The sequence below is a fragment of the Mytilus californianus genome, unplaced genomic scaffold (assembly GCF_021869535.1).
Source record: "Mytilus californianus isolate M0D057914Y unplaced genomic scaffold, xbMytCali1.0.p SCAF_15, whole genome shotgun sequence".
In the NCBI taxonomy this organism is placed as follows: Eukaryota; Metazoa; Mollusca; class Bivalvia; order Mytilida; family Mytilidae; genus Mytilus; species Mytilus californianus.
The window spans coordinates 29,171,006-29,183,911 of NW_026262637.1; the positions used below are offsets into that span (position 1 = coordinate 29,171,006).

At 31.0% G+C, this 12,906-nt stretch overlaps 1 protein-coding gene across 6 annotated transcripts in view; it reads right to left on the minus strand.

The window, feature by feature from the left end:
• Positions 1–8,019, minus strand: part of LOC127725826 (anoctamin-4-like) — an 89,051-nt gene extending 81,032 nt beyond the window's left edge. For 4 of the 6 annotated variants that reach the window (XM_052233136.1, XM_052233133.1, XM_052233132.1 and 1 more), the window contains exon 1: positions 7,606–8,018. In XM_052233136.1, coding sequence (XP_052089096.1) covers positions 7,606–7,660 — 55 coding nt within the window. In that variant the 5' untranslated portion in view covers positions 7,661–8,018. Of the gene's footprint in view, positions 1–7,605 lie in introns of all 6 variants that reach the window. The other 2 variants (XM_052233131.1, XM_052233130.1) reach the window with 1 other exon arrangement.
• Between the last annotated feature and the right edge of the window lie 4,887 nt (positions 8,020–12,906).

The following is a 12,906-nucleotide window of genomic DNA, read 5'->3' on the forward strand; positions in this document are numbered from 1 at the left end:
TAATCAAAAAATTGACGGGCGTATAAAAACTAGAGTGGACAGACAGAAGTTTCTGATCACAATGATCATATGATGAATTACTTATACCAGCAAAGGTAGCTTCACTGAAAATTAGACGTATGTGTAACATGGCTATTGAATGTTTTAAAATTTTATATAAATTGTCACCACCTTGTTTACACAATTTAGTTGTATTGAAAGATTGTAAATATAATTTTAGATATTCTAATATTGTAGATATACCTAGGGTTAGAACATCAACCTAAGGTAAGAACTCTTTTAAATATACAGCTGCTGTTTTATGGAATGATCTACCTGATGATTTTAGAAAAATTGCTAATTTTAGTCAGTTTAAAAATATTTTAAAGTCATGGAATGGAAATGACTGTAAGTGCACAGTTTGTGCAGATTATTAATTAATATATTATATTAAATTTTACCATCTAGCATGTCTAGATCATATCCTTTTTGTTTTAAAATTTTATGCTATGCATTTTACCAGCTTTCTAATCGTGCTTAGTTTACATTTTATATACTTTTAGCTTTAATACCTAGTATGCTTTTAGCTTTAATACCTAGCTTAACATGCTTATATTCTGCTTATTACCACCATGCTTTTAGTGCTTCATTTTGTGCTGTGTAATTTATTGTGTGTGTATTGTGTGTTGAATTGTTATGTCTTGTATGTCTTGTATGTCGGTTAAAAGCTCATTAGAGCTTATGTTATGTCCTTGTTTGTATACTATGCCGACTCTAAATCATGTAAATAAAGCTTACATGTATTTATTATTTATTTATTAATTTATCTGCATATTTGATTTTATGCAGAGGCTGAGGTGGAGCCGAGGGGGTAATTTTTCAGCTCCTTAAGCTCGGTAATGTTTTTACTTTTTTCAACATATGTTTGTACCACCCCTTTCCTGGAACTATCCCTGGACTGATATACTAGACCCTACATACATTTTGTACATTATTTAAGGTTCATCAAAGGGAATTGAAAAATATGGCTGTGTTTACACCACAAAATCTACTATGAGTACAGACAAACTGATGCATCTAGGAAAGTTTTATGGCATGGCAGGACCTAGATACATGTATATAAAGGTTATACAAATGTATGTAGTCTATGTTTCAGAAAATTAAAAACTTAACTGAATTTTGATGTGCATTTTTTCCAGTCTGCAGAAGATAGCAAAATAAACAGTCAGGGGACTTATTGAAAGAAGTGATTTTTTAATCAATTATTTAAGTAGCAAATTTTAAGTTTTGTTACAAATTTGGATTTTGTAGTTTTACCAAAATTTTAAACACATAGGTTTAGATAATATCTTTTCATTAGTAAAATAGAAAAAAAAATGAACTTTTTGCTTCTTTTGAGTAGCAAGGTTTATGCCTTTGATGCAATCATTTAGCTACAAATTCTATTTTACTTGAAAAAACGCTATAATAAAGGCTTTATATAATGAACTGATACTTTCTTAAGGGCAAAGTCAAAATAAATGGTCCAAATTTTTTTTTTTTTACCAAATTTCAACATTGTTTTAGTGCATTTTCTTTTGTTGTATCTTGATACATATTCATTTAAGTTAATAAATCCAAAAGGATATAAAAAAGTATATAGAAATAAAAAAGTTCTGAAACTTAAATGACATAAACCAATAAAACAAATTTAAATCAAGTATACATTTTTGGAATATTATTTCAGACAAACACTATCAAATATTTATATTTTTTTCACCCCTATTGATTGCAGAGATCCAAACATTACTTTTGATGCAAAGATTATTAATCTCCACATTGATTATAATTTTTTTTTTATGTTTTTGGCTATTTTTTGGATCAATTCATTTAAAGTTGATTGAAAAAGTTTTGATTAAAAATTATTCATCAATTAGTTGATGAAAAAACTTCTCCATATTAAAACTAACCCTTTTTCAAATTCACTGAGGAAAAAAAATTGACAGATAAATCTTTTAATAAAGAAGATATATCAAAAAGAAAATACATCCAATTTCCCCTGTTTTTGTTGCACTCCTGACATATTATACACCAAACAAAAAATGCAGAAACTAGAACAAAATACTCATGATTTTTTAAAATTTGTTCTCATTGCTGGTTTATAAAGACCTAAAGCTGTCATTTAAATGTTATTTCTATTTTAACTTATGCATCTTATGCACTTCAGATCATTTTTAAATTGATTTTTCTGACACATTATTATAAAAATGAAGTTAAGTTACCAAACTATGAACTAAATTCTATTAAATATTCAGTAGAATTGTTGCTTGACAACCTAAAAAGAGATCTGCATTCTTCAAAGTTTTTCTGAACTATTACTATTTTTTTAAATTATTACCTATATAAGGAACTTTATTTCTCCTATTTTGATGCACTCCTGACATTCAATATATATCATATCAAAACAGTTATACATCATCAAAAAAGCCCATGATTTCTAGATTAAGTGTATATACCTTTCAGGTTTAACATTTTAATTTCATTTAAACAATATTTTTGAACTATATCATACATATCACTTATTGTATACATAAGTTCATGTCTCATCACATTTCGCTACTTTTTTTTTTAAACGGCAGTCTTTGCAATGTTAAAATGGGCCGAATTTTGTGGCTTGATGTGTAGAATAATCCTGCAAAATATCTTTGGAAAATCTCAAGTATTAAAAAACTGACGATAAAAAAAGAAGCAAAAATTGTCAGGAGTGCAACACTTTTTTGTGACATTTTGAAAAAATACTTTTTTTATAAAGACACAGCAACTTGTAATATGATGATATGTCCCATAGGTTCTTATTTATATTACAACTATTATGTCTTAGTGATGGATTTAGTTACAAATGAAGTTTGTCCATTAAACCGTTTTGATACAGATATGTTTTGAAAAAAAAGTATTGCCCTGTCAGGAGTGCAACACAATACTTAGTACAGCTGTGGAATAGAATGATGTTTGAATATATGAATCACACCTAAACATAAACAAAAGTCAACCCTGTAAAACAAATATGTCCTTTCCAGAATAAATACTTTATTAACCTGATTATTGATATAAATGTGTGATGGTCAAGTAAATAAGGCCTCCCTATAAGTGTCAGGAGTGCAACTTTGAAGTTAAACAACTCACACTTAATAAATACAAAAGCCAATATATTGTTCTCTTTTATTTTTCAAAAGATACTATACTAGATACAAGATTGCACCCAAAGAGTAGCCTGATAGACAAGGATTTTTTTTTAGAACCATATATTTGATGTCAGGAGTACAACAGTTTTAAAAAGTTATTTTCTTGGACTTACATTTTAAGATAATCTCAGCTCCTTATGACTTATTTGCCTTCAAATATGTGTTCTTACTATTTAGGCTACATGTATGATATATTCTTAAAAGTGAATTTCAAAGCAGGACTTCGATCCAAAAAATATTGTTTGTCACAAGCAATTATATCTGAATGATGATTTTTTATATAATTTTAGAATTTAGGAAGCTAATTGTCATAAACTGTGTCGTTTGATTAGGAAATAACCATATTTCAATTTAAAAGTTTTATAATGGGTTCATGTAATACTAATTAAATTATTATAACTGTAATAACAAAACAATTAATTTTGTTGAACTCCTGACATGAATTTACCATAACAAGCAGTTTTGCACAGATTCAATATTTTTATTTTATTAAAGTCTCACACATTTGGAGTTCATCTTGCAGATCCAACCTTTGAATGAATGAAAGATGGGAAAGATATTTGATCATACTGAAATAACTTGAGAAGAAAATCAGACAGACTAAGGGATCAAAACACACCATCAAATGTCAACATCGACTATAACTTTGATGAGCAGAAAATTGAGAAAAATCTGAAAGAAGATCCACCTAAAGGACACACTAGACAAATATAAGCAAAGAAAGAACAAAGAAAACAAAACAATGTAAAACTTAATTACAAAGACTTAACCTGATTACAAAAACACAGATGGAGAAAATGAAAAAAACAAAACAAAGAAATTTGCAACAGAAAAGAAGAAGAAAATTGACACAAGCCAAAAAAGTTGCAAACCCACAGAAAAATGTACAGTCGAGAAGCAAAAGTACAGGTGCAGATACAATATCTAGAGAAATCAGAAAGAGAAGACAAAGTATAGGGAACATTCTCCCTGACCAACCCAAACCTTGCCCTAAAACAATTGAATACATCATATCCACAGCTACACCAAGGCAGTTGTAAGAACTAATCAGTACTGATGGAAGTGTGCTAGAAATTGATGGGTGCCGAAGTGGAAACAAAATTGAGAGACCCTTAATAGATCTGGAAACTGTTGAAAAGAAACTGCCATTTTTGAAAAGAATAGAGGCTACCTGAAAAAGTTAGAACTAAGGGACTCTTTGAAAATGCCATTTTCTTTTCAACAGTTTTCAGATCTTTTGGGGGTTCCTCAACTTTGGTTATACTTCAACATGTTCAAGACTCATCAATTTCTTGCACACAGCTGATATCAGTTCTCATTTACTCTGACAACCACCTTGGTGTAGCTGTGGATATGATGTGCCCAATTGTTTAAGCCCAAGATTTGGGATGGTCAGGAAGATAATGTCTTATTCTTTGACTTCTCTTTCTGATTCTCTAGGTATTGTATATGCATCTGTACTTTTGCTACTCTACTTGACTGGACAATTTTCTGCTGGTTTGCAACTTTTTTTAGCTTGTGTAAATTTTCTTCTTCTCTTCTGTTGTCACTGTCTCTGTTTTGTTTTCATTTTCTCATATGTGTTTTAATTCTGGTCTAAGTCTTTTTAATTTTTCTTTTACATTGTTTTGTTTTCTTTGTTCTTTCTTTGTTTATATTTGTCTAGTTTGTCCTTCAGATTTGGATCTTATTTCAGTGTTTTTCTCAATTTTCTACTCCTCAAAGTTGAAGTTGTTGTTGACTATGATGGTGTGTCTGTATGCACTTAGCCTGTCTGATTTTATTCTAAAGTTTAGTTTCACAACCATCTTTCCCATCTTTCATTCATTCAAAGGTTGGGTCTTAAAGTTGAACTCAAAATGTGCAAAACGGCTTGTTATGGATAATTCATGTCAGGAGTGCAACAAAATTAATTGTTTGTTATAACAATTATAATAGTTTAATTAGTATTACGTGAAACCATTATCAAACTTTTAAATTGAAATATGGTTATTTCCTAATCAAAAGACAAAGTTTAAGACAATTAGCTTCCATAATTTGAAAATAATATGAAAATTTAACATTCAAATATTTTTGCTTGTGACAAACAATAATTCTTGGATCAAAGTCTTGCTTTGAAATTTACCTTTAAGAATTTATTTTAACGCATACATGTAACCTAAATAGTTAGAAAACATGTTTAGATGCAAATAAGTCACTAGGAGCTGAGATTATCTTAAAATGTAAGTCCAAGAAAATGTCATTTTAAAACTGTTGCACTCCTGACATCAAATAAATGGTTCTAAAAGAATAATTCCTCGTCTATCAGGCTACTCTTTGGGTGCAATCTTGTATGTAGTATAGTATCTTTTGAAAAATAAAACAGAACCATATAATGGCTTTTGTATTTTTTCAGTGTGAGTCTTTAAACTTCAAAGTTGCACTCCTGACACTTACAGGGAGGCTTATATACTTGACTCTCACACATTATTTATATCAATAATCAGGTAAATGAACTATTTATTCTGGAAAGGACATATTTGTTTTACAGGATTGACTTTTGTTTATGTTTAGGTGTGAGCCATTTAAGCAAAAATCATTCTATTCCTCAGTAATACTAATTTTTGTGTTGCACTCCTGACATGGCACAACTTTTTTTCAAAACACTTCTGTATCAAAACGGTTCAATGGAAAAGCTTCATTCTGAGCTGAAATCATCACTAAGATATAATAGTTGTAATATAAATAAGAATTTAAGGCACATTCCTCCATACAACAATTTGCTGTGTCTTAATAAAAAAGTATTTTTTCAAAATGTCACAAAAAAGTGTTGCACTCCTGACAATTTTGGCATCTTTTTTTAACGTCATTTTTTCAATACTTCAGATTTTCCAAAGATATTTTGCAGGATTATTCTACACATCAAGCCACATCATTTGAAATTAATTTATTCAATCAAATGATCAGCATGATTTATAAATATTGCTTTATATGCAAGGAACCATTTATTTTGACTTTGCCCTTAACAGATTTTTCCCAGCAGTGGGAGTATTTTTCCTGTAAAATTTAAGGTTTCATCTTACAAATTATGTAATAAAATTCTGCTGCTCGTGATCAAAATTTCACTGTTCGGGGGGGGGGGGGGGGGGGGGGGGGGTGTTGAAATTAGTGGGGGTTATTATAATAATGATACTTAAGGAAGTGATTTTTTGGAAGGAAATTGAGGTATGATACTTAAACAAGTGATTTTTATGTCATTATCCTAGATTCAGTACAAGGTCATCACCTGACATGACCTGGTCATCCTATCAACACAGATGTTGGTTCTGATAATTTTAGCAACATAATTAGTCCCTGGATCATTAGTATTCTATATTTAAAGCTACAATCAAATTAAATCACTTAGTCTAGTGATTAGTTTGTACTACTTAAATAGGTGATTAGTTAAAGAAAGACAACTCTTACTTCCAACCTTTATGGACATAATGTTACTTGAATCAGTGATTTAGAAAATCACTCATTTAAGTAAGTCCCCTGACTGATAAACTAACACATGAGTTTCATTTGATAGGGTCCACTCAGTTACACAGTTTAAATCACCTATTGTTTGCAGATGTCTATTGTCCATCTATTGTCCATTTAAATCAATACTACTCACAATATGTATTATATGAGGGGAGTTTCTCAAACCTCTTTCCCAACTAAGTTTATTTTGGCACCTTCTGCAGGAATGATAAAAAAATTGAATAGCAAAATCCAGAAAAGTTTATAATTTTCTGAAACATAAAATGTAATTAAAATTTAATTCCCTAGTTCCTGCCATGCCTTAAAACTTTTCCAGGTGTACAGGTTTGTCTGTAATTGGAGTAAAATTTGTAATGTAAATACGGCCATATTAGCCAAAAGGTTATGATGAACCTTAAATCATATTGTAACAGACCTGAGACTTGTTATAGTAGTCTCAGAACAGACCGAAATTATCCCTTGAATGTAATTAAGAAGTGACTTAGCTAGGGAGCTACCATTTGATTTTTATGAGGGGGCTAGGATGAAATTTGAAAAAATAGGCAGGACAGTTTTGAGTAAAAAAAAGGCAGAATGAGATTGTTTGCCCAAAAAAAAGGCAGGATGACAATTTATGTAAAAAAAGTCAGGATAAACTAAAAAAAAAAAGGCAGGACCGAATAGAGTGAAAAATAAAAGGGCAGGACCGAATAGAGGGAAAAATAAAAAGGCAGGACAAAATTTTTCATCCTAGCCCCCCCATAAAAATCAAATTGTAGCTCCCTTAATGAACCATAAAAACTGTATTCTCTTTTATTGTCTTTGGGATAACTATAATATTATAATTAGATTAAATGGTACATGGAAATCTTTGCAAGATATCTTTCTAACAAGTAACTGTTTAAAATAAATAAAAACATACCTGAATCTGAACCCTGAAGCTCAAACCCAATCGGCGGGGGTCTGGACTGGTCCATAATAATTTATATTTTATATGTATAGTCCGTTTGTCAATTATTTGTTTTCAGTAGCGTTTACATGTGGACAACACCCAAGTTATTGACACTGACTAACACAAATGTAAACAATGTAAACATTACAAATCATGCATAACAATGCCACAGTTCCAAACAAAACGGAATAGCCAAACGTTTCTGCTTTGAAGATTCAGTTATACTAGAAATTTTAATTTGTTCCGTCACTGACAATAAAGTTGCCACACAAATGTTGCCAACTTTAAAGCGGTAAAAGCAAACGCATAAACCAGTTTCTCATCTATTCCAAAAAAAATCTCGAAATGGGTCGTCTGCAGGTGGCGTTATTTTCTTGAGATTTAACTTAAGACCAACGTCACAAAACACATGCGGTCACTTTATTATACTCAGTCAGCAGTAATATTATCTTTTCACCGCTGTACCATGCGAAATTAGTTCGATGTTATACAATCTCAATGTGTTCGAATTTTTCAGTAAAAACAGACAAATTACAGAACTGAAAGAAACTTCACTTTTAGGTTTTTAGTCTTTTATCCAATGTGTATGTATGTTCTGTTTCTTCCTCCTTCCTTATGAGCACCACCATAACATGAAGAAAATTTTATGAGATATATTATAAATTATATGAGATATCTTATAAACTATATGAGATATCTTATAAACTATATAAGATATCTTATAAACTATATAAGATATCTTATTAACTGTATGAGATATCTTATAAAGTTTATTAGATATCTTGAAGTTAGAACAAATAGTAAAACGGCTTGCCATACTTCTAGGCCGGCGTGAAATCAGGGGTTCTCAATTTTTTTACATTTGCACCTTTTGTAGTCTTAATTCGTTGTTCAGTGGTTGATGTTTTTAAAAGGATGTTGTTATCTTGTGTCTTTCTTCGCATATATTTGCAGCATTGAAAGAAGCATTTTCTTTTAAAGTTTTATAATATTTTCCTTAGGCCCTATACTTCAAGTTGTAGATAGCACGCTTTTTTCGAATTAACGTATTTAATGCACAGCAAGCGTATCTTTGAGTACATTAAATATGTTAATGAGTAAGGAGTGGCTATAAAAGATTTGTAGTATTAATAGGGATGACACATGTCAAAAGTTAAATGATGACCAATGAAACTTAACTGTGCTTTTCATCAGAGACATATAATGTCTCTGTTTTCATCAATGAGATATGTCAATCAACTTGCGACAGTTACTATGCTATGCATTATTTGCACAGAACGATTCTATTTCAGAAAATGAGAACACCGGGAGAAAAAGTTTTTTGAGAGATTTGTATTTCTGATACGTGAACATGTGAATGAATTGCCGTTGCCCTGAGATTTTCATTGGGGTTTACAGATCCGAAAGAGATTAATGTGTTATTGAATAATAACACAGTCGCCTGAAGATTTCATAATTACAGCGAAAAAATGGTGGAAATAAAATATTTTTAGTAGTATTATATAGAATAATTTTGGCGCAAAAAACGCATTTCACAACTTCTCTATTATTCTATATATAGTACTACTAAAAATATTTTATCTCCACCATTTTTTCGCTATAATTATGAAATCTTCAGGCGGCTGTGATAATAACGATTCAGTAATCCCTCCCCGTAAATATAAAATTCAGTGAGGGAAATAGAAAAAGAAATGGGACGTGCAGTTTCAAAGGATTTTAACTTTGCGGTAAGAAGGAAACATTTTTTAAAACCATTTGTGAAGTTATTCTTCCTTACCAAGCAACATGAAAAAGATCCATTGATTGATTGGCTCAAGTGTTGATTGTGCCGGTGAGGTCCGTGGACAAATATGTTTTGCTCATGGAGAAGGACCTTTTTGAGGTGGAGGAAATGATTGAACATCCAGTGACATCTATATATTTTGGAATATTTATTCTGACACGATGGAAACAGATATCCAACAAAAAAGACAAGACGGAAACCAGTTTATTCTTTAGATACACTGGGCGATTCGCCAGGAAAGGGAGAAAAAACAAAGACATTGGCTCCTTTACTTAACAATATTTTTAGGTACGTTTGACTTGCAAACCTGTATTATGGTTGTAGTATTTCTAGAAATTTGACAGTTTTTGATTAAATAAATTTTTATTGATATTGCCTCTTCGTTTACAGACCCCGTTAATTGTTTCTCTTTGTAGCCCCCTCGGGATCCATTTACTTTCGGTTTATGGAACCATGCTTTAATTTAGGATAATATAAAGGAGATTGACTAGTATTACGACAAGTAATAGCTTTTCTAAAAAGCTTGCCGTATTTTAGCTGCTTATATTGAGATCGGTGGTTTGTGGGTATAGGTTTTTTTATTGGAATCTTGCACTCCAAGCACTATAAATATGTAGTGTCTTTTTTCTCCTGGTTTTTGATTTTAGTAGTAGTTTTGGTGGATCAGGGTTATCATGGAAGGAGGCTTTATAGTCACATATATATATATAAGATAAGATATTTTATTTTTATATATATAATGACTGAATAATAGCTAACGATAAATCTTACGGGGCGATGGATCATATAAATATGATACAGTACACTACAAAATATAATATATAACCAGTCTAAAAGGGTACAACATCACCAAAAAATGACAATAAACGAACAAATGTAACTATAAATATTTCGGATAACAGATATCCTTCATCAATATGAGCACGATGTAAAATGAATCAGATAAATCTATTCTGATTATTAAACTATAGCAATCTTGAATTCTATACAATAAAAAAAAGTGAAACAGTTTCACCCGAACATCATATGTAGAGACGCTAATTAAAAAAATTTATTAGCGTCTCTACATATGATGTTCGGGTGAAACTGTTTCACTTTTTTTATTGTATAGAATTCAAGATTGCTATAGTTTAATAATCAGAATAGATTTATCTGATTCATTTTACATCGTGCTCATATTGATGAAGGATATCTGTTATCCGAAATATTTATAGTTACATTTGTTCGTTTATTGTCATTTTTTGGTGATGTTGTACCCTTTTAGACTGGTTATAAATATATATATATATATATATGGTTTGTAATAGCTAGAGTAACGATACAAACACTTTTTTCTTTGTTTTGTGGAATATGATTGTTTACTCTTTATGACAATGCAAGTAGTTTTAACATGCATACTGTGTCTTGACAGTTATGTAATAGTTCGCAAGGGTCTAATCAAGTTGATAAGAAAATAGTATTATTTACTTTTGCGGATTATGTATATGATCAACCAAAGTTTTCTCACAAAATGGGGGGGGGGGGGGGGGGTCCCCTGAAAAACTCTCTAAATCCGGCTCTGACTACTATAACTGGCTGTTCAGATATTTTTGCCGGTCGACTGATATGTATATTGAGACCTGTAAGAAGATGTTTTGTGGTAATGGATTTGGAATGAAATATTAATTGCAAATAATTTTCTAGAACATGTACATGTTGTCAGATGGCTTCTTATATTTTAAATATTTTGTTGTGGTTTGTAATCTTGACATTTTTTTTGTAAGTTCTATAGATGAGAGCTTCATATTGGTATTAGCATTTAGTGCTTTATATTTGGTTGCATGTGTAAGCATATGCTTTTGTTATTTGGAATATTTATATTTTCATTTCTGATGGCAACCAGTTCATGTAATACATATAGTCAGGATTTTTAGTAAGCGATAGTTGTTAGTTTATTTGTTTATGTTTATTGTCATGATTGATAAGGACTATATAGCTTCCTGTTTGGTGTGAACCAAGGCTTCATGTTGAAGACCGTACTTCAACCTATAATGGTTTACTTTTACAAATTGTGACTTGGATGGAGAGTTGTCTTTGGTACTGATATGACATTCTGATATATCTATCGACAAGATTGAGAACACATTTTTTTGTAATAAAACATATTTAATTCTATAATATCATATATGACAATTTATCGGTAATGTGTGCATTTTTCCTTTGATGTGTACTCTCTGATAATGTCAGTATCAGTTGACTGGTCGTGATATATAAATTATTGGGTCAGTTCGGAATTGACATGCACAGGTGCGTTGTGTCAGGATCTTTTTTCCCCTTTCATTCACAAAATCATGCATGATTTTTTTTGCAGAATTGCAAGAGTGTTTTGGTGAATGAAACACTTCTCATATTGTTTGAAAGTTTCAGTAAAGTTAGTTTTGCCTTTTCGACAGATTGTGTGAAACTTCGAACAGAATATGAATGAAAAACCCAATAAACTTTTAAAAAATGCACTATTATTAATAGCTTTACTCAGTTGCTTATTCACAAGGATGTATAAATATATCATCCATGCTATTCCGATCTAAGTTTTTATTCATACATAGTCTGGTGCTGTTCCAAGTAGTCTTCTTTTTCTGTTTCTTGAGAAGTATTTGTTTTACCTGTTCAGTCACTATAAAGTGTTACAATTAATATTTAGACGCAACACAGAATAGTGACCAAAAAGGTACTTCTATCATATGAGAGGAGCTAGAAAAAAAAATTAAATGTACACATTATCAACATTTTTGTGGGACCATGAACATGTGGTTTCGTTGTCAATATATAAAAAGATATGCATAGACCAAAGAACAAATAAGCAACACATTCAAAAGTAGATGTAGGATGAATTATGGAAAGAAGGGGTTCCCAAACTTGACAAGGTTTGGTGTGGAACAAGTAAAATGTCTGCATTAACATTGAATGTAGGTTTTGAAAGGGGGACCCAGGTCGCCTTTCCCTAAATCTGTTTCTGAAATTAAAGGTAACCGCATATTTCTGGGCGTGGTTGAAAAATAAATGAACATGACTTTGAAAAAGCAAGAATATTAAGCTAATAGAAATAGACCAAATTTGGGTGACATCTATTAAAATGTTTGAAATAATTATGAAGTTGACAAGAAATGAACTTGTTCAGATAATAAACAGTCAGCCTACAGACAATGACAGACTTGTTGCCTCCTGTAATGTCTGCTTACAGTGCTTTCCTAAAATAATGTATAATGTGATCGTTTTCATGATGAATGCTGAGCAAACATAGATTACGATGTTGGTTTTCTCGTTTGAATTGTTTTATATTGTTTATTCTGGGCCTATTATAGCTGACTATGCAGTATGGGCTTTGCTCATTGTTGAAGGCCACAAGGTGACCTATAGTTGTTTATTTCTGTGTCATTTTGGTCTTTTTTGGAGAATTGGTCTCATTGGCAATCATACCACTGTCAAGTATTTTGCCGCTATTCTTTCAC